The sequence below is a fragment of the Salminus brasiliensis genome, chromosome 13 (genome assembly GCF_030463535.1).
Source record: "Salminus brasiliensis chromosome 13, fSalBra1.hap2, whole genome shotgun sequence".
Lineage (NCBI taxonomy): Eukaryota > Metazoa > Chordata > Actinopteri > Characiformes > Bryconidae > Salminus > Salminus brasiliensis.
Window position 1 is genome coordinate 26,098,434 of NC_132890.1, and position 22,423 is coordinate 26,120,856.

At 39.8% G+C, this 22,423-nt stretch overlaps 1 protein-coding gene across 1 annotated transcript; it reads right to left on the bottom strand.

Annotated features, from left to right (window-relative positions):
• Window positions 1-4,602: 4,602 nt before the first annotated feature.
• Window positions 4,603-22,013, bottom strand: loxl1 (lysyl oxidase-like 1). The gene is made up of 7 exons (XM_072695484.1): window positions 20,498-22,013; window positions 16,466-16,574; window positions 15,416-15,553; window positions 11,869-12,025; window positions 11,574-11,669; window positions 10,015-10,130; window positions 4,603-8,451 (listed from the first exon to the last, which is right to left on the bottom strand). Exons 1-7 carry the CDS (start codon window positions 21,621-21,623, stop codon window positions 8,445-8,447), a joined length of 1,749 nt encoding a protein of 582 aa, XP_072551585.1. The 5' UTR covers window positions 21,624-22,013; the 3' UTR covers window positions 4,603-8,444.
• Between the last annotated feature and the right edge of the window lie 410 nt (window positions 22,014-22,423).

Sequence of the window (22,423 nt, forward strand, 5' to 3'; positions counted from 1 at the left end):
GAGCATGATCACTAACATGATCATTAACAGGAAGTTGAGAGAGTTTGGCCTTGGCAAGTTAAAAGACATTAGACAATTTGAGCTTGTGTTGATTTCAGAAAAATAAAAACTCAAAAATGCAAACTTTTCTATTATTAAAGATGTTATAATTCATTCTGCCCCTGAAAAAGGACAGCTCAGAGCAACCATTCAAATCCCAATGTTGCCATACCATTCATGTCCATGATGAGTGTATGCAAACTTCCCACAACTACAGTGATGTATTATGTAAACGACTAAATAATTAATTATGTAATTATGTAATTACATGTAAATAGTGGAGCAAATTGACTGCAATAAATCTAGACTTCTAAGAGTTAAACCGTCAGGTGGAACAGCCGTATGGGACGTGCACTGAATCAGTCCAATTGCTCACCTTCCTTCAGTAGCTTTCAGTTTTAATGGCGCCGCAAAACGAGCAAGACGAAATGGTTATTAACTTGACTATGTCAGGCGGTGCTCGGCAAGCAGGTGCTGTGTGGAGCAATCCATCATTAAAGCAGGCAGGGCCCTGTCCGACCGTGGCTGAATGTAAAATAGCTCTCTGTGTTTGTTTCTCTATTTCTTCTTATTTCTTAAGTGATGTTGAAATCATTTACCCATCATTTCCCTAGTCTGCCTGTCTATCTCTCTGTCTATCTCTATCTCTCTCTCTTTCTCTCTTTGTCTGTCTGTCTGTCTGTCTGTCTCGCTCCCTGTCCTCTGCGCTGTTAAAGATAATCTCCCATTGAGTGTGTCTTGTGGAGTGAGTCGTTAGTCATTTGATTAAATGGTGAAGCTGAGGTCTGCTCTGTAGATAAATCACCTCTTGTCTTGAGATTGTGCTGTGGAGTGGCACCGGAGCACAGAGGAACTGCTGTGTTCTCTCAGAGTGGCCTGCACCTCAGAACCGCCGCCTAGAGATTTCTGCTTATTTTGGGGGTGGGGTTCATAACAACTCCTAGGTAAGTCAAAGGTTACAGAAACATCACACAGCCTAAATAAATAGCACTGTATGTGTGGACATACAGTCAGGACTAGAGTTTACCAGAGAGCACCTAGATAAAGACCAGGTCTTCTGGAAGAGTGTTCTTTGCGCTTTGCTTTGGTCTCTTTCTAATGGTAGATGCTGTAGTTTCACATCAACTGTAGCGAATATCTGTGGCAGGCCTCATGATGACATTAGGATTTAGGATTGTGGAGACTTTTTTTTATCCAATTTTCTCCTCAATTTAGCTGAGCCACTTACACACCAGTTGCAATGCTCCTGACACTAGAACACTAGGACAAGAACATGCCTCCTCCGATGCATGTGAGCACCCAGCACCTCTTTTCAAACTGCCGCCAATGCAGCATCACTAAGCAGCTAAAAGGCTTGGATGAAAGTGCCAGATCCCCAGTTCTAATACATCAGCCAACAGATGCCTGTACTGGCCAGCATCACGATGGGACAGACGAGGGAGGGAGGGTGCCATCCACCCACCCAGAGAGAGCATGGCTAATTGTGCTTTCTCAGGCTCCGGCTGCTGATGGTGAAGCAGCATGACCCGGGATTCGAACTAGTGATTTTTAGTCTGCTGAGCCACTTGGAGCCCGTTGGAGACTTATTGTGGTCTGCTCATGGACTGAACTTGCTAGGGCAGCCTGACCTGACCATTTTGGCAGTTGTTTTAAATGCTCTTGTGAATTAGTTTGCGGACAGTAGTTTGTGATTCTGAGATATTTTAAAATCTCTTCCTAGATCTGCAGCCCAGCCTTCTTTTTAAAGACCTCAGAGAGCTCTTTGGATCTTACCATGGTGGTCCCACTTACCTCAACAATCAAGAGCAAACCAAATATTTGCATATTTAAATAAGTATTCTTAGACAGACAGTTGGAGCTCTTTCTTTTTGACCTCCCTTTCCCCCACTCAGAATAAAGTGCTGTTAGCTCCGATACTGTCGCTGTGCAATGTGAGAAATGTAAAATATGTGACGGTTGCTTCAAATTTTCCTCATTTTCAGTCCATCTCTCTCTCTCACACACACACACACACACTCCCTTATTGCTCTCTCTCACATCGTCTGTTCCTGCTGTCTTGGCACTGAAAGGTTGCAGACCTCATCCACTCCATCACTGGTCTGTCTAATGTGAGTGAAATCTCAGGAGTGAGGCCTTGGGTGTGTTTACTCTAAAACTGAATCACACTGAAAGCACTTGAAGCTTTCTCAGAGCCCTCTGCTGAAAATAGCCTCCCACCCTGTTTTAAAACTGATTTCATGCGAGTGGAATTCACCAATCGGGCAGTGCCTCTTGGCCCTTGAGCTTGGGGACATCGGCAGCTCAGTATGTGTTAGCATGCAGTGGAGTGCAGAAAGTGGTACACTGCAGCCTCGAATGCTTAAAGGAATAATCCAGAGAAAACAACTAATGTTAAGACAAATGAAGGAAAGTAAATGGACACCAGTTCGCTTTACGTAAATGCTAATTGATAGCTACTAGAATTGCATTCACTGTTGTTCTCACTACGCGAGCATGTTTTGGTAAACTTAATGCACTTAATATACTGTAGCTTCATTCAGAAATCTATTATTACAAAGTAACTCATTCATCATTTTTATCTAAATAATAATAATAATAATAATAATAATAGAATACTAATAATACTAATACTAATTAGAACACCCCAAGAAAATATTTTTCTTTTTTAAACATATTAAAACATGGAGAACTCTCTCAATATTATTCAAGACTGAATATCCATATGTTTAAATATGTTATGGAAAAGATTGAAGGTATCCTCAACTTTTCATATCACTGTAGATTTCTATGTGACAAAAAAGAACATCCTCTAATATCTTTACCTTAAGCCAAAAACCTAAGCCAACTCTGTGTGATTTTCTAATGTTTGATTCATTTGAGATACAAATATGAACATAATTAATATTTTTATTAATTTAGAAATATTTTAGAGGGTTTTTGGTCAGTCATTTGGAAGCAGTGTGTAATTTAATGTAGCTTAAAAAATAATTCTGAATTTACTAATAGTTCTGAAAAGGTAGCCAACATGCTTGAAGGAAAGCGCTAGATCCCCAGCACTGAAACATCGGCCAACAGACGCCTGTCCTGGCCAGCATCACAGTAGGAGTGAAGAGTGCCATCTTCCCATCCAGATACAGTATGGCCAATTGTGCTCTCTCAGGCACTGGCTGCTAATGGTGAAGCAGCATGACCCGGGATTCTGACTGTAATATGCTGAGCCACTTGGAGCCCACTGGAGACTTTTTTACACATCTTGTGGTCTGCTCTTGGCCTGAGCTTGCTAGGACAATCTGACCTGGTCATGTTGGAAGTTGCTTTAAATGCTCTGCATTTGAGAATTAGTTTGCATCTATAACTTTCTTCATGAAGTTTCTATCAAACATGTCTTTATTTGAGATGTAAATATAAATAGAATTAAGATATTTATATTAATTTAACCATGTTTTGATTAAAATGTACACTGTAAAATGACACTGTTGTGGAACCAGTTATAATTTTTTTTTTAATAATATATCATTTTAGTGTTGTATTAATCAGTTATGTTCAAAGTGCAGCAGGCATCATTTTTAGAGTTCCATTACCTCAACATTACTTTACTTCCACTTGAGGTATGAACATGTTGATATCCCTGACTTCAGTTTAGTAGAAACACATGTACATGGTGTATTCATGGTGTACCAGAATTCCTGACTATGCATTTCCAGGAAATTGTATTACCTGGACCAAATAGTCATTGCTAATATCAAAGCTGTCTCATACTGAAAGGAAATCAAAATAGTGACTCATGTTCTTCTAGTAAACCAAATAACCACAGAGATGTGGCAAGGCAGGCTATTTGGTTGTGAGTGACACTTTCACCTTCTTAACTGGTTGCACATGGTGGCCACATCAAATTAGACTCCCTCAGTATAACTCTACAGGGAAATCATGACTAATCCAGATGTTGTAAAAGTAGTGACAGCGAAAATCGAAACTTTTCTGTAATAGCCTCCTGTTTTTACTGTGCCACTATTAACCCTCCGAACCCCGCTGGGACCCCACTGTGCAGGTTTTTGATTGTTTGTCTTTGAGAGATTGGGTTTGATTGCATTTGCATTCTTGAGGTTTTACTGAAAAAGTGTTGAATACTGAATGGGTTGTTTGCCACTCAGGCTATATTGGCTTATTACAATTAGTATATACAGTATAATTCCATTTATTTTACCTTTATAGAGTCTTTTTTTTGTCACTTTGATAACAGAACAGCTAACAGAATCTTGTGAGTCCAGTAGCCAATAGGAAATAATAATAATTTGTATCACAAAAAAGTACAGTAATGCATCTCAGAAATGAAACATTTGTGAAAGCCCAGCTTCACAATCAACACCTTCACAACTTTGACTAAAGTTTGTAGCTAACAAGGTGGACAAAAAGTAAGAATAAAATGTGTGGTCAGATGAGACGATTGAGTTGCTGAGTTGTTGAGGTACGCTCTACAGACAAAAGTATTGGGACACCTGCTCATTCATTAAATACTTCATGGACAGCAGAACACTAGAGGTAATTAACACCACTTTGAACTAGTTGTCATACACTTTCGGCTTTATTTGAAGATCCAGTATACAGTCTAAGACAAACGTTCTGAACAGAGCACAGGAAACAACAACTGCAAACTCAAACAGCAATATGTTCTGAGATACATGATTGGCAAATCACCATGTTGTCAGGCTTCTACGTTCAGACCGCGCACCTGTCTTGGAACACCTACAGACGAGTAACGGGATAACAAAGAAAGGCTGATCCGTCTTTGCATAAACTATGAGGAATGCAGTACAATAATTCTTCTGTATATATGATGAATCTGAATACAATAAACAAGCTCTGCATTAGGTTGCACCCCCAAAACATTTGGCCACTAGGTGAAATACACTACACAGCTTACTTGGAAAAGGAAAGTGGGTCAACTTTGGTTAAAATAAGCAGACTGAACAATTTCCTAAGGCTTTAGATACTGTATGCTGTTGTAATATTTACAAATGCTCATGAGAAAACAACATTTTATGTAAACGTATAAAGTTGTACAGTTGTCCCAATTAGCACTTCTGAATGGTTATGGATTGCGTATTAAAAAATGTATTTCAAGGACTGCTTGGGTCCCTTCAAGTGTTGTCATAAAGGGAAGCACTCTCCACTGCATGCTCTCGAATAACTGGAAACAACAGCTAACTCTCTCAGAGGTAGGTCGAGATGGCATTGAGCTTGTCAGCAACATCAAGCTTTTGCAATGTTAGCTTTGCAACAGTAGTATTGTCGTAGTTACATACAACAAGGTAGGAAAGTAAATTGACAAATACAGCAATATGTCTTTAAAAACAGTACTTGAAACCCTTTCAATAAAAGAACAGAGACAACATATTCCTGTTTTTTTCTAGCTGAAGTCATACAATAGTGGGGTTATTGTTACATACAGGAGTTGACGATGACCTGCGGCATCTGACCAGTGTTGGTAGCTTCAGAAAACTGATACATGTCTATGATAGATGTCTATATATCCATATATATATGTGGAATCTAAAAAGGACCTAGCTATTCACTTGGTGCATGTCTAGCTCAATGGTACAGACACAAAAGTTAAGTAAAGTAGAACCTAAGTTGGGCTTCCCAGCCAGAAAATAAAGAAGCTGCCAATTTCCAGACGCTTACAAGCTGTTATCCTTTTCCAACTGCACCTTACGAGATGACATTCCAACTGCAAAAGTAGCCATTAGCTGTAATGCAGATAATCAAGACTGTGAACATGGAGTCAAAGCCAACGCGTTGGGCAAATATAAGCCACGTCTAAAAGAGTTCTGTTGCCAGCTCTCGGATGTATGGCTTTCTTTGGAATTGTCTAATTCCCCAAAAAATAAATTCTTGTCTAGAATATGTTCAAGGTTCCCTCAGTCAAGCTGAACTGGTTTCCCTGAACAAGCGGGCTAAGTTAGCAGATGATTCATCCAGTCTAAAATTCTCAGACGTCCCTTTCAACCGCATTTCATTATTTCACCTTCTCAGAGTCTGTATAATGGAGAGGAAAGAGGAGCTACAACAGAATGATTGTTTCCAGTTGTCGGGACTCTTTGTCCTTCTCTCTAGACAGTACAGATGAGTGCTTGAGGGGGAAGGCGGGGAGGGGTATGATTCTCCTGATTTGTAGTGGTGATTTACAGTGCCATTTTTGGGCTCAATTGTTTACATTTAAGCACCAGTCTCTATTTAATCTCATTGTTATTACATTTTATGTTCAGTACTTATTAATGCTACCATTCTGAGACAAAAGAATGGGGCAAATAAGCCAGTGTTTTAGAATGACTAGAACGTTTTGGGGATAATGCTTGTGTGTGTGTGTGTGTGTTTATTTGTCCTAGATACATGTAACTTCCTGTGCAAATGTTTTAGGCACCCAGTCATTCTTTAAAACTATTTATATATAAATTCATATATTGCCTATTAAAAAAAACATATTCCTTTATAATAAATACAAATGAACATTACTGCACTAAAGTACGTTATGTCATAGTTTCAGTAATTATACAGTAAATGTAAGGTTTAAATAATAGTCAATATCTTTTGAGTTAGTTGTAAAAATACAGGTTTGTATCCAGGTTTCTCCTGGATGCCATAAGCCATCACACAGATTTGTTCAGTTTCAACAGAATCACCTAACTGAACTGATTACTTGGCTTCATATGGACAAGTACAAATCACAATTTTTATAGTAATTGATTTTTTTCTAGTATAACTTTTAGCCAAGATAAATAATCTGGGACCATCTTGTTTGGATGGGAGATGTTAGTCGTTTGTAGATCCTTACATTCAATTTCCTAACGCAAATCTTTAACTCTAAACCTAATCCTAATCATAACCTAAACCTCTCTCTGGTCCAAATCATAACCCCAACCGTAGCCCAAAGACTAAACCTAACCCTTTTCATGGCCCTAAACCTAATCCTGATACTAATCCTTACCCTAACCCTAACCTTAACTTCAACCTCAACCCAAACCCTAAATTTAACCCTCACTCTGATCTTAAACCTAAACCTTTAGGCTAAAATTCCTTGTCCTAACCCAGATAGCATGCCCATGCTGGGCCTGTATGGTCAGCTCAACTGGGAACCAGTTTTATCCATGGGTTCCATGTTGGCCCCATATATGGATGCCCACTGGAGTCCCACCAGGGTCAGTGATGGGACCAGGAGAGATTAAACATGGACCCCATCTGGGTTGTACACTGTAAATGGGGCCTAGATGGGATCCATGTAAGATTAGGGTGGGCTGTAACAATGGGTCCCATTTGGGAAACCCAACTGGGTCCCAGTAACAACACATTTGCCCACCTGGAACCCACATAGCCACTGTACAATGCATGTGAGCCCCACATGAGCACATTGACTGGGAATCCTAACCATAACCTGTACCTTAACCTTAACCCAAAACCTAAACCCAGCCCATACTTTGATCTTAAACCAAATTCGGGTCCTAATCCTAACCACAACCTTAACACTGTTGACAATTTGAACATCTGTAGATAATCTATAGGGAATAAAGTGTCCTATCCAAATACAGTAAGACCAATATTTTATGTAATACCCTGAGGTGCCTAAACCTTTTCCACAGTACTGTAAATTGTATATCATCACTTTCTAGGTAAAACCTTGTATCTCCTAAACGACAGCTTTACAGAAAAAGGGAAATACTTTCAATTGAAGTTAGTGTAAAAGATGGTCATTTTAGTCATTTTGTGGCATTTCTATTGACCCATTTATCAGGAAATTTTAACATGATGTGAAGAACAACTGTCGGATTTTCAAAATGTTAAAAAGTGAAAAACAGCTATATTGGAGATACACGGTTTTTGCATGAAAGTGACGATATGAATGTATTTATATGTATATGGATATGTATGAGTATACCTACGCTGAAAAGAATTGGTGTTTTGAATTTACGTGATTCAAATGAGTTGCACATGAATAAATATATTACATCAACACAACTTTGTCTTTCAGTTTACTTTTTCTGACACGTTTTCTGCCGATGTAACATATCCTGTTGAAGCGCAACTGACTGGATTGAATCATGTAAATTCAATGCATTTCATTTTTCCAGCATATGTAATGTATATTTTGAATAGAGTATGGCAAGAAAAGATGCCGCTGAAATGTTGGACCCCACAGTGTGAATGGGATCCCTCTGCATGCCTGAGCGCATGTTCTCACTCTCTGAGCCCAAGCTTGCTATTGGCTTATAGGACCAGAACAACACATGAAGAAAAACTATAACAACAACAACAACATGGGCAAAAAAAACTAGTATTCCATTCACATTTCAATGGAACAGCGCATCGCGGGACATGAGCTTCCGCCTCACTGAGTCTGCCTGAGCAGGCGATCAGGACCTGCACAAACAAGCACAAACAAAAGCAACACCTGGGGTAAGAATCATGTAATGAAAGACCACTGAATCATACAGTCACTTTTAGCAAAGGCAAAATATCTTCTAACTTAAATGACATTACAAGTCTTTTCCTGTGGATTGTACATTCTGGAACATTTACTAGACATTAATCTTCAGACGTTATCATTAGAGATAGAACATGTGGTTTTTATACTAATAATCTTGCTTAAGGTGGAAAAGATCTGCTGAAAGTATGGAATCTAAATTTCAACTGACGCTGGAATTGACCAGCTTGCCAATGATGTCTATAGACAGTGTGATCTGGTTGAATGTAGGTTGTGATGATAGGTGATCAAAATTCAATGTAAGGACAATGTCTAAAGTCAACATCAATTTGACATAGAAGACTGGCGATAGTTGGGGTTGATGTTGCTGTGTTGTTGGTTGTGATGTGAAGTAATTGTTGTGGTTGTTGTGATGTTAAGTAACCAAATTCCAACATCTTCAAAACGTTCAAAATGTTAATGCCCCAAACAACAAGAAATTCTAACATTGCTAGATGCTGATATGATGTTGTTTTTCAATCATGGTGTTCAGTAACCATGAAGCTTGATGTCACCCGGTGTTGGTTTTTGACAGTTATGTGACTTTGATTGTCAACTAGAATTCAACGTCTGCATAAAGTTGGGTTTTGACATTAACTTGATTTTCATTTTCAACTAATATTTGAGTCTAGCATGTTTCTGACATCAAATTGATGCCCATGGGGTTTTGCTTGCTGTCATGCTTGGGATCACTGTCCTTTTGCATGACCCAATTTCGCCCAAGCTTTAGCTGTTGGATAGATGGCCACACATTACACTCTGAATAGTATATAGAGGATTTCAAGGTCGACTCAATGCCCGCAAGATGCCCAGGTCCTGTGGCTGCAAATCAAGCCCTCATGACCTCTCCACCACTGTGCTTGACAGTTGGTATGGTGTGTTTGTGCTGATTTGCTGTGTTTTTTGTCAAATGTGGTGCTTTGTAGTATAGCCAAGCATCATCACTTTTTTCTGGTCTGTCCAAAGGAAGTCCAGAAGTCTTGTGGTTTGTTCAGATGCAGCTTTGCAAACTAAGCTGTGCATCATTCATCTAAAGTTGTTTTTAACTAATTATAAAACCAGCTGTCATGACACATAAAACCATTCAAAGAGAATGGTCTTTGTTTTTCACATAACTTAATGTGAATTTGTGGTCTAACCAAGTTTCAGTCAGTATTCAGTTATTCACTAAAAAACAAACATAACTTAATGCCTGTCTCAAGCTTCAAAAAAATACTTAAAAGCTTCAATTGTCCACATTTTCTTGAGAGGTCAAAGAAGTTAATGTGCACCAGCATTAGCTTACCGCTAACATACTATTAGAATTCCTTATTCTGTAGTTTGCACATTTGTAGTCCGAACTAAAGGCCTAGCTATCATAGCCGTGTTTCAAATTACACTAAGCAATTGATTATGCAGTAATTACATTTGGATAGAGAAGCAACTTGTCGACTGAAGCACAGTGAAGAGCATTTACTCACTGAGAGATCTTGCAGTTTGTTGTTGTGACAAAGCGGCCCGTGTAGTGAATGTTACACCTGACGATGTTGTTGGTGAAGTCCGATTCAAGCACTAAGTATTTGGGGTTAACTTGGAGCTGGAGGCGAGAATAAGAGAGAAAAACAAAATATATTATAGTTATAATAGCATTAATTACTCTTACAGACATCTGCTAGCTGGTGCGATGGAGCTGGGGACCTGGGGCTTTCCTCAGAGTGGCTTGAAAGCCTGAAGATGCTGCACTAGCAATGCTAGATTTGTGTGTAAGTCCTTACCCTGCTAGTGCCGGGGAAGCTATGAATGAGTGGGTTAAATGGGAGCACCAAAAAAAAGGGGGGAAATTTTTGATGAAAAAAACAAAAAACAAAACAAAGCTCTTGGATCAGAAACTAAAGTCGGCCTCTATCTATTAAAAGCACACCATTTCTGGCATCTTCCTCTAAAGGGTCAGAAGTAACAAGCCACTTTTTTCCCAGACATTAGGCATGCCTGTATTCGCCTCGTTACTTAGCACAGACAGTACCATGAGGAACACGAGCATACCAAACACATTGCAGCAGCATCAGTCACATAACACTGTTGGAAGAGACTGTCCTCTAGCAGCTGCACTTGTATTGGTACAAATATCCAGCATGTTATAACACGTTCTCTCTTCATCTGTCTTACATACAGGATAGGCCTATTCGAGTCTCACACCTCTCTATGAGTTTAATCAAAAAGGATATTTGGTTTAGTAGTGCTGTTCCTCTTGTAGCATTTGTGAGACTTTCACAATCCAACAACTGCTGGTTATATATATATATATATATATATATATATATATATAATTCTACACTGTTAAAAGTGTAAGATCCTTAAGGAACTTTAGGATGTTCTTCAGTTTGAAACTGTGAAGGTGATTTGGAGAACCTTCAAGAAAAGGTTTATAGAAGTAAAAGGTTTCTTGAAGGTTCCTCAAAGCTCCATAAGAGGTTCCTCCACAGTTTCAAATTGAAGAACCTCCAAAGGTTCCTCAAGAATCTTATACTTTCTTTAGCAGTGTGGTTCTGTGAGATTCTTGGCTCAACTTGCATGCACTGCACTTTTGAGGGTCATGGTAGAATCTTCAGTTTGCGCCTCATGAGGTAGTCAATTGTGGAATTTGAGATGAGTTCAGTATCATTAGTGTGTGGTAGGAGCCATCAGCATCTTCAGAATTTTACAGGCGGTGTGATGTTTATCTGCCAGAATTTGCTAAATTTCCTCTACCACTGAAATGTTTCCTGCTTCCCAAAGCATGATTGTGCTAAAAGGTTGACGTGGTGTTCTTTTCGTGCAATTCATCTGTTAATTGCAGCCAAGTTCTATTTGTTTGAGGAATTTTGGATCGGTCTGAGGAGTGTAGTTGGAATAATTATAGTTCTGGTCCCAGGATCCATCACTCTGATCTTGGATCTACACCTTCAGCATTCACTAAAACATTTATCTGGGCAATAGCACATTTTTCAGCAGGTCAGTTTTCAAAACAACTACAAGTAATGAACCAAAGCAGGGTTATTACCTTCAGTATGTAGTTTCCTGGCTTGATATCTGTGATATCAATCCACTGGCAGTCAATGTCTGCATTGTATGTATCATAGCAACCAGGACTGAGTCCCTGGAGGAGCAAAAAGAAACATCCATTTGAAAAGGGAAACAAATACAAGGCTGTAGTCTTCTCGGTTCATCCTGCAGAACCCACGCACCATGCACGGTTTATTCAGCAGTGGTCAGACCGCTCAGTTTTCAAACACAGTCTAGGTGTTAGCTTATTACTGTGATGCCATGCTTTAACACTGCAAGTGAGGTTATGGTACCTGTGTGTGAGAGGTGCAGGCATAGCGTTTGAGATGGCCGAAGTCACACGTGGTGTCCTCCAGACAGAAACTGGCCTTGTGTCCTTCTGCTACTTTCCTGCCGGTGCTGACCTCCAGCAGGTCATAGTGGCTAAATTCATCCATACTGTGGTAATGTCTGGAGAGAGAGCGAGCGATAAAAAGAGACGAACAGAGGGAGAGAGAGAGAGAAAGAGAGCGAAAGAGAGATGAAGACTGGATATAATATCAACCTCAATAGCATAAAGGACCTTGGTATTCATGTGTGAATTAGCATGAACTGGTCCATTCACTGAGCCAGCATAATCTAATAAAACCAACAACGCAAGACATTCTCTACCATTCGCACTTGTTCATTTCACTTGTCAGTTCAGAACACTTTGAGGACACAGTGTTTGTTGATAATGTCAGGTTAGTGTGCCAGGGGGGAGCAATTCAATCAGTCACAGACTACTGCGAGTGCCGTTGAACAAGCAGTGACTGGCACTAAGAACATCAATTTAGACTCGCCTCACACCTTTTATTGCGCACTCTCAAAACTGTGTTTGGTAGCAATGTGGCATTCGGTACTCAAGAGAATTCATGGGAAGACAGTTCAGCAGAGTGTAACAAACACCAGTGTTTTCTCATTAATATTTCTGGTTATTTCACAGTATATACGGCAACTTTTACAGTGCAGATTTTAATACGCTAAACTGGACAGCAAAAGGTATTCCTAGATATTGTGTACATTTTTTATTTATTTTACCTATTTATGGAATCTATTTATAGAAGTAACCCGCTATTGAGATGTGATTACCACTTCTAAAATATATACATTTGAATACATCAGCTTTACAAGACAAACATTAAAACCTAAAAACCCCCGGTGAGCAAACCAATGGCGACAGTGGCAAGGAAAAACCTTAACCTTGGGAGGAACCAAGACTCACAAAGGGGGACCCATCCTCATCTGGTTAAGACTATTTATAATTATTGATAAAAAGAAAGTCACTGTGCCACCACATAAGACTGTTCTACTGCTCAGGTGTGCTGATATAATCATAATAATACTAATATAATCATAATCAATATGGTAAGAATAATGAAAGTAATGATGGTTAATGATGGTCATAATAATAATATAGTGGCAGATAGTTACATAACATTACAGATATTAAATCTGGAATGGGTGATTTAATAAGTTTTAAGTTTTAAGTTTTTTTAAGTTTTAAGTTAATTTAAGTTTAGTCTCTAACCAATAACATACCACCCCCTACTAAAACCTTCCATCAAAACACTACCTCCAAACTTTTGAACGCTAGTGTATTTTGATACAGCTTGGTCTCCAGCTTTGACTCCAGAAATGTGACATATCAATGAAGTCAATGGATTTTCCCTGCTGGAACTTACTGGAACTCATAGAAGGCCCTTGCCCGGAACTGCAATTAAGAGATTTGGAAAGCCTTGTTTTTTGTAGGCGTCTGGCAGGTGATGTAAATGTTGGAGCATGTTGAATCAAAATGAATCAAACTCAATATGTCACGCTGCCCTTCTTTACCTCATGTTTCGTGTTGCGGCATAAGAGCCTTTTGGAACGCTGCTAAAATAGCTGAGAGCTTGCTACAGGAGGAACACACACTACTTTCCGCTAGACGAGGGACTGACAGGGAATGAGACTCAGAGTTTCCACTGGGATATAAAGTTTCCCATAACTGGTATGGACTCCCGAGCCAACAGCATTAAATCTTTCAGGACGAGGAGGTGACACACAGCACAGGTGCTCGAGTTTAAAGCTCAATTTAAACAAGCGCCATGATCGACAGCTTTTAAATGTGTTTAGAAAAAAGATTAAAGTAAATTATGCAAATGGTGCAAAAATGCTGCCCAGACAGAGAACATTCATTTGAAAACTCCTGACAGACATTGAGGCCTTAGGAATCTCAGACACCGCACCTGCACAAACAGCAATGGGCTGTTAACAGATTGTTCGGTATTACAGGTTAACACGCTTCAACTCAAACATGCACCAAAAACTTAACCAATAAAGTGGAATTCATTCATTACTCAAGCTAGAAAAATACTATTTTTATTTTAATATAAATAAAACTTTTATTGTAAGTACAACTATATAATAACAAATAGATAATAACTAACTACTCCATAATATAATAATAGTCAATAACTGTTACAACATGCTTTAGCAGTAAACAAATGCCATATCTTACATTTTGCAACAACATGAAAAATAGTTATTAAAGCTATTATTATTATAGCTATTATTTTGCTAACATTAATTTGTATTAGCGGGTTATATAAATCAGCTATCTAGCCAGTTCATTCAGCATTGTTTTTAGCTAAACTAGCATTAGTTGGCTAACTAGCATTTAATAATTTGCGCTAAGGTTGAGATATTCCTAACAAATATTATTTAATAACTTTATCATTTAAAGCTTACTGTCAGAAGTTAGCAAGAGTGTAGCTCAATGTAGCAAAATAAGCATGCACTGTGTTAGCTTAACTCTCTCTTGACTCTCATGCATGTGTTGCATATCCCTTTTTTGCAGAAAACAAATGGTTGGCTCCTGAGTGGTGCTGCCAGCTATGCATTAGAGCATTGGAGATTACTTGTAGTGGTGATGCCATCTGTGGCATTAGTGATCACCAATGGCCTTTTCTCTTCCCCATCACACAGTGCGAAGTTAGCCAGTGTGGATGTTTGATAGCTAATGTAGCTTTGCAGTTAATGGTCTCCTCCAAGCATGTTGAGCTGTCCAGTGCTGATGAGCAGATGTGGTTGGATGGCTTCATATGTCTTGGAAGAAGCACATGCTAGCCTTCACCCTCAAAGCAGTGGTAGCATTGCGTGAAAGGGTTGGCTCTGGAATTTAAAAAAATAATTCCAAAAACGTACTAATATCCACAACTGGAAAATTATGAAACACTTCTCAATGGCTTATTTAGCTATAATGACTCAAATACAGCCAGTGCTTCAGAAAAGATGTATTTTTGGCCAAAATTGATGATCAAAATTGAAATCATCGACCCCATCTACACTACTTATTACTTAGGGAAACATCTCATGTTATTATTACTTGCTAGATTAAAATATGAATTATTACTTGCTAGATTAAAATATAGATTAAAATGACAACTCTTACAGCTTTAAAGGTACTAATGTTATGCTTCCTTTTCAGTCCACAAAAATGGGCTGAATTTAAAATGTAAAACTAATTGCAAACAGATGTGCATCATCAGGGGAGTAAAGAGCACCTCTAAACTGATAATACTGACAGCCGGTGACAACACTTTGGATGTTTGCTGAGTTAAATGCTACCAAAAATGAGAAAGAAATGACATCATACTTAGGGGGAGGAGTTTTATGCCCATTATTCCTATTATTTTTATTATAAATACCTAACTTGCATCAGAATTAGTACCAATTTAGGAGTCTGCGTTTTCCATTTGTAGATCCTGTCAAGCGGTTTAATCCAAACCTGTCTGCAACTCTTGGAACTGATGGCAAATAGAGACAGTAAGTTGGACTCACTGGTGACAGCTGTGCCACTCCCAGGTATGACGGGGTCGATTGGGCATGAAATCAGCCGTCCCCTGGTTCTTAACTCTCTGGGGAAACCGTAGCAGCACTCTGACATCGTAGTCTGTGGTTTCGGAGCTGTAGGCTGTACTGTGAAAAGGAAACATTGTGCAGGTTGTAACATGCAAAAGGGGTATGAACAGTAAGCAGCTACAACATTTAAATAGGACATAATAAAGCCTACAGTCACGTGAAAACGTTAGGACGCTACATGAAAACTTTTGAAAACCTTTTTAATATGTTTAAACATACGGAAATTTGACATTTAAACAATATTAGATGAAATGTCAATTAAATGTAATTAATACAAATGATAATAATAAATAATAATAAATAAAAAGTTAGGACACCCTATGGGTAAAATAGCTGGTATTTCCCTCCTTGGCTGAAATAACTTTAGTTAGATGTTGTCTATAATGATCTACCAGTCTCTGACATCAACTGGAAGAAAGATTTTCCCACTCCTCCAATCAGAATTCTTTCAGCTGTGTGAAGTTTCAGCTTTAGTTTTTAGACAGATGGTCTCACATTTTCCTCAAGCACCTCTGATACAAGAATTCCTAGTGGATTATATGTTGGAGAGCTCTCCTGACCCTACTGCAGTAAAGCAGCCCCAAACCATGACATTTCCACCTCCATGCTTCATAGTTGATATGGATTGCTGTGTCTGGTTTACGCCAAACATGTCCTTTGTTACTGTGTCCAAATACTATAATTCATTTGGATTCATTCGTCCAAAGCAAATTGTTCCAAATGTCCTGGTCTTGGTCTAGGTGTTCTCTGGAAAACTGTAGGGATGCTATGTTTTTTGTTCACAGCAAGGGTTTCCTACTTGTACAGCTTCCAAGGTGTCTATTTTGACTTCAGCTGTGGAAAGAGCTAACTGTAAACTTAACTTAATGTCTTTAATTAAATTAATCTTAAGAAGCAAATATCAGGTTCAAAGGATTGAACATTATTTGGCCTCATAATGTTACTGAAAGCTTAAAAAAAAGTACTCACCTGGAGAGACATTTTTCCTCAGCTGCACAGCGCAAGGAGTACATGTGAGATCGTTGGATGTACGTTGAGGCCTGGACATAGTTGGGGTCAGGAACTAGATCAGGAAGGCCTAATGACAAAAGATAATTCAGTACAGGCAATGGACAGCCACCACTAGACGGTCACGCAACTCATCTAAGCTTGCATTGTATTCAGTATTCTGCCACCACCTTGAAGCCTGATGAATATGTTATCCTGCTAAATATTTAACTGGCCTTTGTACCGAAGAGTCTGTAGTTGTTCCTCTTCTTGTCAGAACATAAATCTTGGAAGAATCAGATAGCAACATTTGAATTGCAAGTACCTACCAAGAGACAATAGCGAAGCATTCAGAAATGTGCTTTTATATCAATATTTAACTGAGCCTGGTTTCAAGGTCGAGAAAAAAGGTAGTTCAAGAGATAGAAAAGCAGAGTGTGATAGGGAAGAAAACAGAGGGGGAGTTGTGCAGAACAACAGTGATCTCACATCCCTGCTGCTTCCAAACTGGGCTTGAAACCAATGCTGTTAGAAAAAAAACCCAGATAAATAAATATAAAGAAGGAAAAAAGGCCATGGTTGCTGTCACAGCTAATATCTGTAACACTTCAAAGGAAAAAGATGTTATAAAGAAGAAATGTATTAGATTTTTCTGTAGGAAATCACTCAACCACTTTATAATAGCTTTTTATCAGTAAACTTATGCTGTTAAATCATCTATGGAATAAGATCTACCTTTTCAGACATGAGTGATGTTCTATACAAGTTTAGAAAACAGACAAAAAGTTGTCTGTTTCATTGTGTCACTGGTGTCTCTTGATAAAGTTTACTCCAAGTAGTTTAGAGCATTTCTACTGGTCCATTCGTCCAGAAGTATTTACACAGTGTACAGAGCTACAGGGTTTAAACCATGGAGAAAAATAAAAATTGAGTTTTGACTGATTTATATATATATATATATATATATATATATATATATATATATATATATATCAAAGTTTATATCAAAGTGATTTTATTAATTTATTAACGTCACATTTGAGTAGACTATTAAAAGTACAAATTACTTTAATTGTCCTTTTTAGTTTATTAGGATCAAAATAAATACTCTTCACAAAACATGTTACTTTTTATTATTATTTTACTTATTATGTATATTCTTTATAAATATTGCAGCATTTTCACTGTCATTTCATTCATAAAAATTAAGGTTTCATTTTGAGGAAGTGACATCATTAAAGTTTGTTTGACTGCATGGTTCGAATAGAAGTAAGATTATATATTGATACATCATTACTTTCAGATCAAGCTTGTTCAGCTTAATGTTTCAACACTGTTCCTACTTAAAATCCTAGTTAACCAACTGTCGCATCAAATGCTATCATAGAAAGACATTAGCCATTTTAGCACAAACTCTTCAACCCCGTCAAATTCAATCATGTAACATGTATGAATGTGATGGGGTTGTATGGTTGTTACAGAGTTGAATGACTGTTACTTGTGTGCCTTCACAACGGGCACTCATTTTAAAGATTAAAGGATTTGGAAGGTAACTTACTGAAGGTTTACTGGTAGTAATGTACACCAGCTTATATGCTGTATCTTCTTGCCAAATGATTTTTGTCTTAAAACACAGATAAACAAATCTACAGTATTTTGTCTGTACTGTCTTTTTAAATTCGAATAGTGTTCGACACACTGACCAGGTCAAAGGAGAGCTTTAGCTTTTTCTCAGATCTGAGTACACATCCGATTTGTCATCCCTCTCTGAAGCAGACTTCTAGGCCTCAGGAAGCTTCCTGGGTCAGGTCTAGTAAACAGTGTAATGGCAGTGTGAAAAGCAGTGGCCGTCCAATGGAAGTCTTTTCCCACTGATCAAACTTTACAACCCCCACACCACACACACGTCATTCTTCATGCTCTTTTTGTTGTGCTACTGCTTGCACTAAATGCATTTAAAAACACCTTCCCTTTTGTGTATATGTGGTGAGAGGTCTTGTCAGTAAATGTTGTAATGCAAATAAACTTTGCGGTTGAGGGTTAGGTTTTGGGACAAGGTTAGAGCCAGGATTGGGTTCCGAGTATTTGCATTAGGTTTGAGGTTAAGGCTTAGGAATTATGGCCAGGATAAGGGTTAGGATTAAGTTAGGGTTAGGATTAGTACCTGTCATATCCTGTTATTAGGGCCAGGGTTACTATTAGTGAGAATTAAGGTGAATCTGCTTAATAGAAATGACTTCACCCAACATCCCATGAATTGAAATGCTTCATTGCTGCTAATTCACTGATGTTGTTAATTTGTTACTGATACTTTGTTAAGTGGTCCAAGGTAGATAACGTTTTACCATAAATTCACAAGAATTGGATTCATGCTCCAATGTCTTCCAGTCTAACAGTTACCGGAAGTGCATGCCTGTTTCACAGACATGTCATTTCCAGTTTTAACGTAGTGCAATGTGACTACTGGAGCAGCTAGTATTTCTGAGGACAACACTGGAAGTCATTACTCAGACAAACAACTTTAAAACAAACAAAGGGGTTTGGTAGGTGTGGAATTTGTCACAGTGTTGCTATATGAAGGCCCATGGAGCTTAAGATGCAGGTTGTCCCCTATTGTGACGATATGGCCAGGAGCCAGGAGACCAATATGTAACAGGCAAGAATACATGGGGGTTCCCATATGTTTGCAATCAACATGTCAAGTATAAACCTATGTACATTTGTCTCCACTTGTAGAGAGAAAGCACAATGTGAGTTTGACATTATAAAATAGGCCTACACACTTCAGCTACAAATGTCTCCAATGAGTCACCTCATTTCCAATCAACACCCCCCCATCTAACACACACACACATATATATATATATATATATATATATATACACTCTTGTACACTACATTTGGATCTAGAAAAAATATTTCTATTTCCTGAGGCAAAGGACCCCATGTGTGCTAGCGACTTTCCATTGCCATACATATGTTACAGCAACAACACCCCCCCCCCTCTTCTCAACCCCCAAAACACACATACGCACTCCAACCCCCACCCCCAACTGCCTAAATCCCAAAGTACTTCACCCCACCCTTCGTTGCACATACTGGGATCATTCACCCTGTAAACTAGCGCCCCCCCACCACCCACCACCCCTCCGTCCCCACCACCCACCCTCTGACTTGATGAAGTCATTGCCATAACCACGACCAAGCCCTCAAACAATGAGAGCATTTCATGAAGAATGCCTATCCATATGCTACACATACCCTCACAGGCTTCCCAACACCTGGTTTCAATAACACGGCCAATAGCAAGGAGATGCAGTTCCTTCAGTTCCTTTGTTTGTAAATTGAAATACAGTGCAAGGGGGATGGGGAAGGCATGATGTCAGAGCTGAATTGTAGCATTCGGAGGAACAAACAGGGAGATCTACTAGAAAATAATGTCAGTTCCCAGCTGCACAAGCAAATAACTTTTGAATCAGGCAGTGTGGTTAGTGTCCCCTGGGCTTTAAGCTTGTCCGACCCAGAAGGGTCATGCTTGCCAGGAATCACATAGAGATGGCAGGAGAACTACATTTTTTAGATCTTGCTCTTTTTTTCTCACTTCCTTTCTCTCAAAGCGAGAGAGAGAGCGAGAGTTTGAAGCTAGCTCCACACGTGCATCCATTTCACATTACTACCAGCTGTGCAACTATATTAGAATTCAGTTCCTCTATGGTGTGCTAAACACAAAATCCTGCCATAGCTCATAGTGAATGAGTTACAGCTCTGTAAACCTTCATACAGCTATACAGAAGAGATATTTATCCTCATGCCCATACAAAATACAGAAATAATCTAAACTTGCAGAACAGTAACAACAGCTGGGAAGCAGGGAGATGAGCAAAAAGTATGACTTGGACAACTCTGTCATGCTATTTTAATTTGCTCATAAAACAAAAACTTACTGTGAGGCAGTTTCAATTCTACAAGCTATGGAATACATAAGGGTTCTGTGAGGACTTGTAAGGACCATACCTCTTTGTTGAGTTCGGTAGACACTTCCTACATTGACACTGGGATTCTCCGCAGCATTAGAGGTCAGAGGGTTTCGTGCAGGTTGCTGAACGAACGGGGGAAGAGGCTGGGGCCTTCCAAAGGGTGGAAACTGCTCATACTGAGGACTTTGCAGAGCTGGCTGGCCTGCTGTCCCAACGCCAGTTGTGGCTCTATTAGAGACTGATCCTGCTGCATTAGCTGTATCAGGAAAGCCTGCAGTTTCATCGTTATACAAGCTGTGGGTGTAGCGGCGGTCCAGACCATCTGAGAACGGAGGTTGTGCAGGCTGTGCGGGTTGAGCAGGTTGTGCAGGAACAGGAACAGGTGGATATGGCTGAGCATATGGTGGATAGAAGCGGTAACTGTCATCTGTAAAGTCTGACCTTGGAGGCACAGGGGCCAGACCTCCACCTCCAGTGAATCCACCACCTCCGTAGCTTCCCACAGAATACCCACCACCAGCATACCCTCCTCCTGTGAATCCTCCACCAGTGCCTGCAGAATACCCTGTTCCTCGGAACGGCGGTTCATAAGGGTCATATGGAACAGGGTAGGAAGGCTGTTGTTGGACTGGGTATTGTGGGTAAGATGGCACATTAAGGGAAGATGAGGACGATGAAGAAGATGAAGAAGAACCAGAGGAAGTTCTGTAACGAGTGCTGCTGCCAGATGACTGAAACCTACTCGATTGACTTAATTCACCTGTCCCGGCTGTCCCCTGACGCCAGTTTTCCGGCACTTGTCCGAATCCAAAGGGGTGCCTGGCCTGGCCCCTGACCGTTTCCGAGCCACCTCTAGAAGGTGCCTGTCTGCGCACATTTCCACCTTGTGTTCTGGATCTGCGGTTAGGGGTATCGGCTAAAAGGACTCTGTGGTTTCTGTCATGTTCCTGTCCCCGAGCAGGGACATACTCTGCCCCACTGTTGAGCAGGCTAAACACCCGGCCATTGTTCTCCCATTGGATCATCTGCCTCCAGGGGTTTGAGGAGGAATCTTGGCCCTGAGCTTCAGCTTGAGCTTGAGCCTGGGGCACGGCTTGCGACTGTACCCTGACGGTGCCCAGCAACATCCACACCCACCATGTCATGAGAAGGACCAGCAGCATCTTCACAAGACTTACATGGGAAGTGCAACTTCAACAAATCCTTGTAGCAACAAGTTCAAATTGCACACTCGACTTAGAAGAAACCTCCTAAACCAATCCACTGATCCAGATTGTGTAAGATGGCCATACAGCAGGGGATTTCGGTGTCCATGCGCAGCCCTTTAATGCTTGAAAGTAGTGCTAAAACTTAGTCCTTTGAGTTGTCTGTGGTGCAGGCATACCCGTGAGGACTCCAGGGTACTTCTGTGGCCCCAAAGCAGGCAGCGGTGTGAAAATCCTCCCTTTTCCTGTCTGTCTGGATGTGGAGTTCTTGTCAGTGGACTGAGCATTGCTCTCAAAGTCTCTCTGGAGAGGACTGCCTATTGCTCCCAACTCTTGCTCTCTATTTGCCTCTCTGATTGCTTACAATGGGCTGTGAAAAAAAATCTCTCCCAAACTATCCCCCCTCTCCTGCACTCAGTCTCTCTCTCTCTCTCTCTTTTTTCTTTAAGTGCAGATCCCACATGGCCCTAGTGCTAGAGCTGTTTCCATGTAAGTGTAGCAAAGCCAGATCTCTGAACCACTTTCCAGAGTCAACACCACCATCTGTGGACACACTTAGATTGCTACCGTGCCTTGTTCTGTCCTGAGCCCAGATTCCTTTAATCAAGAGGGACAGGCAGAGATATCTGTTGTCTGCCCTGGGTTCGACTCCTGTCTCATAAGCATTGCTTTTTGCCCTTTATCATTATAATGGCTTGCAGATGAGAGGTCACTAATTTAACACACAAATGTAATTTGTCCAAATGTAATTTGGCCAA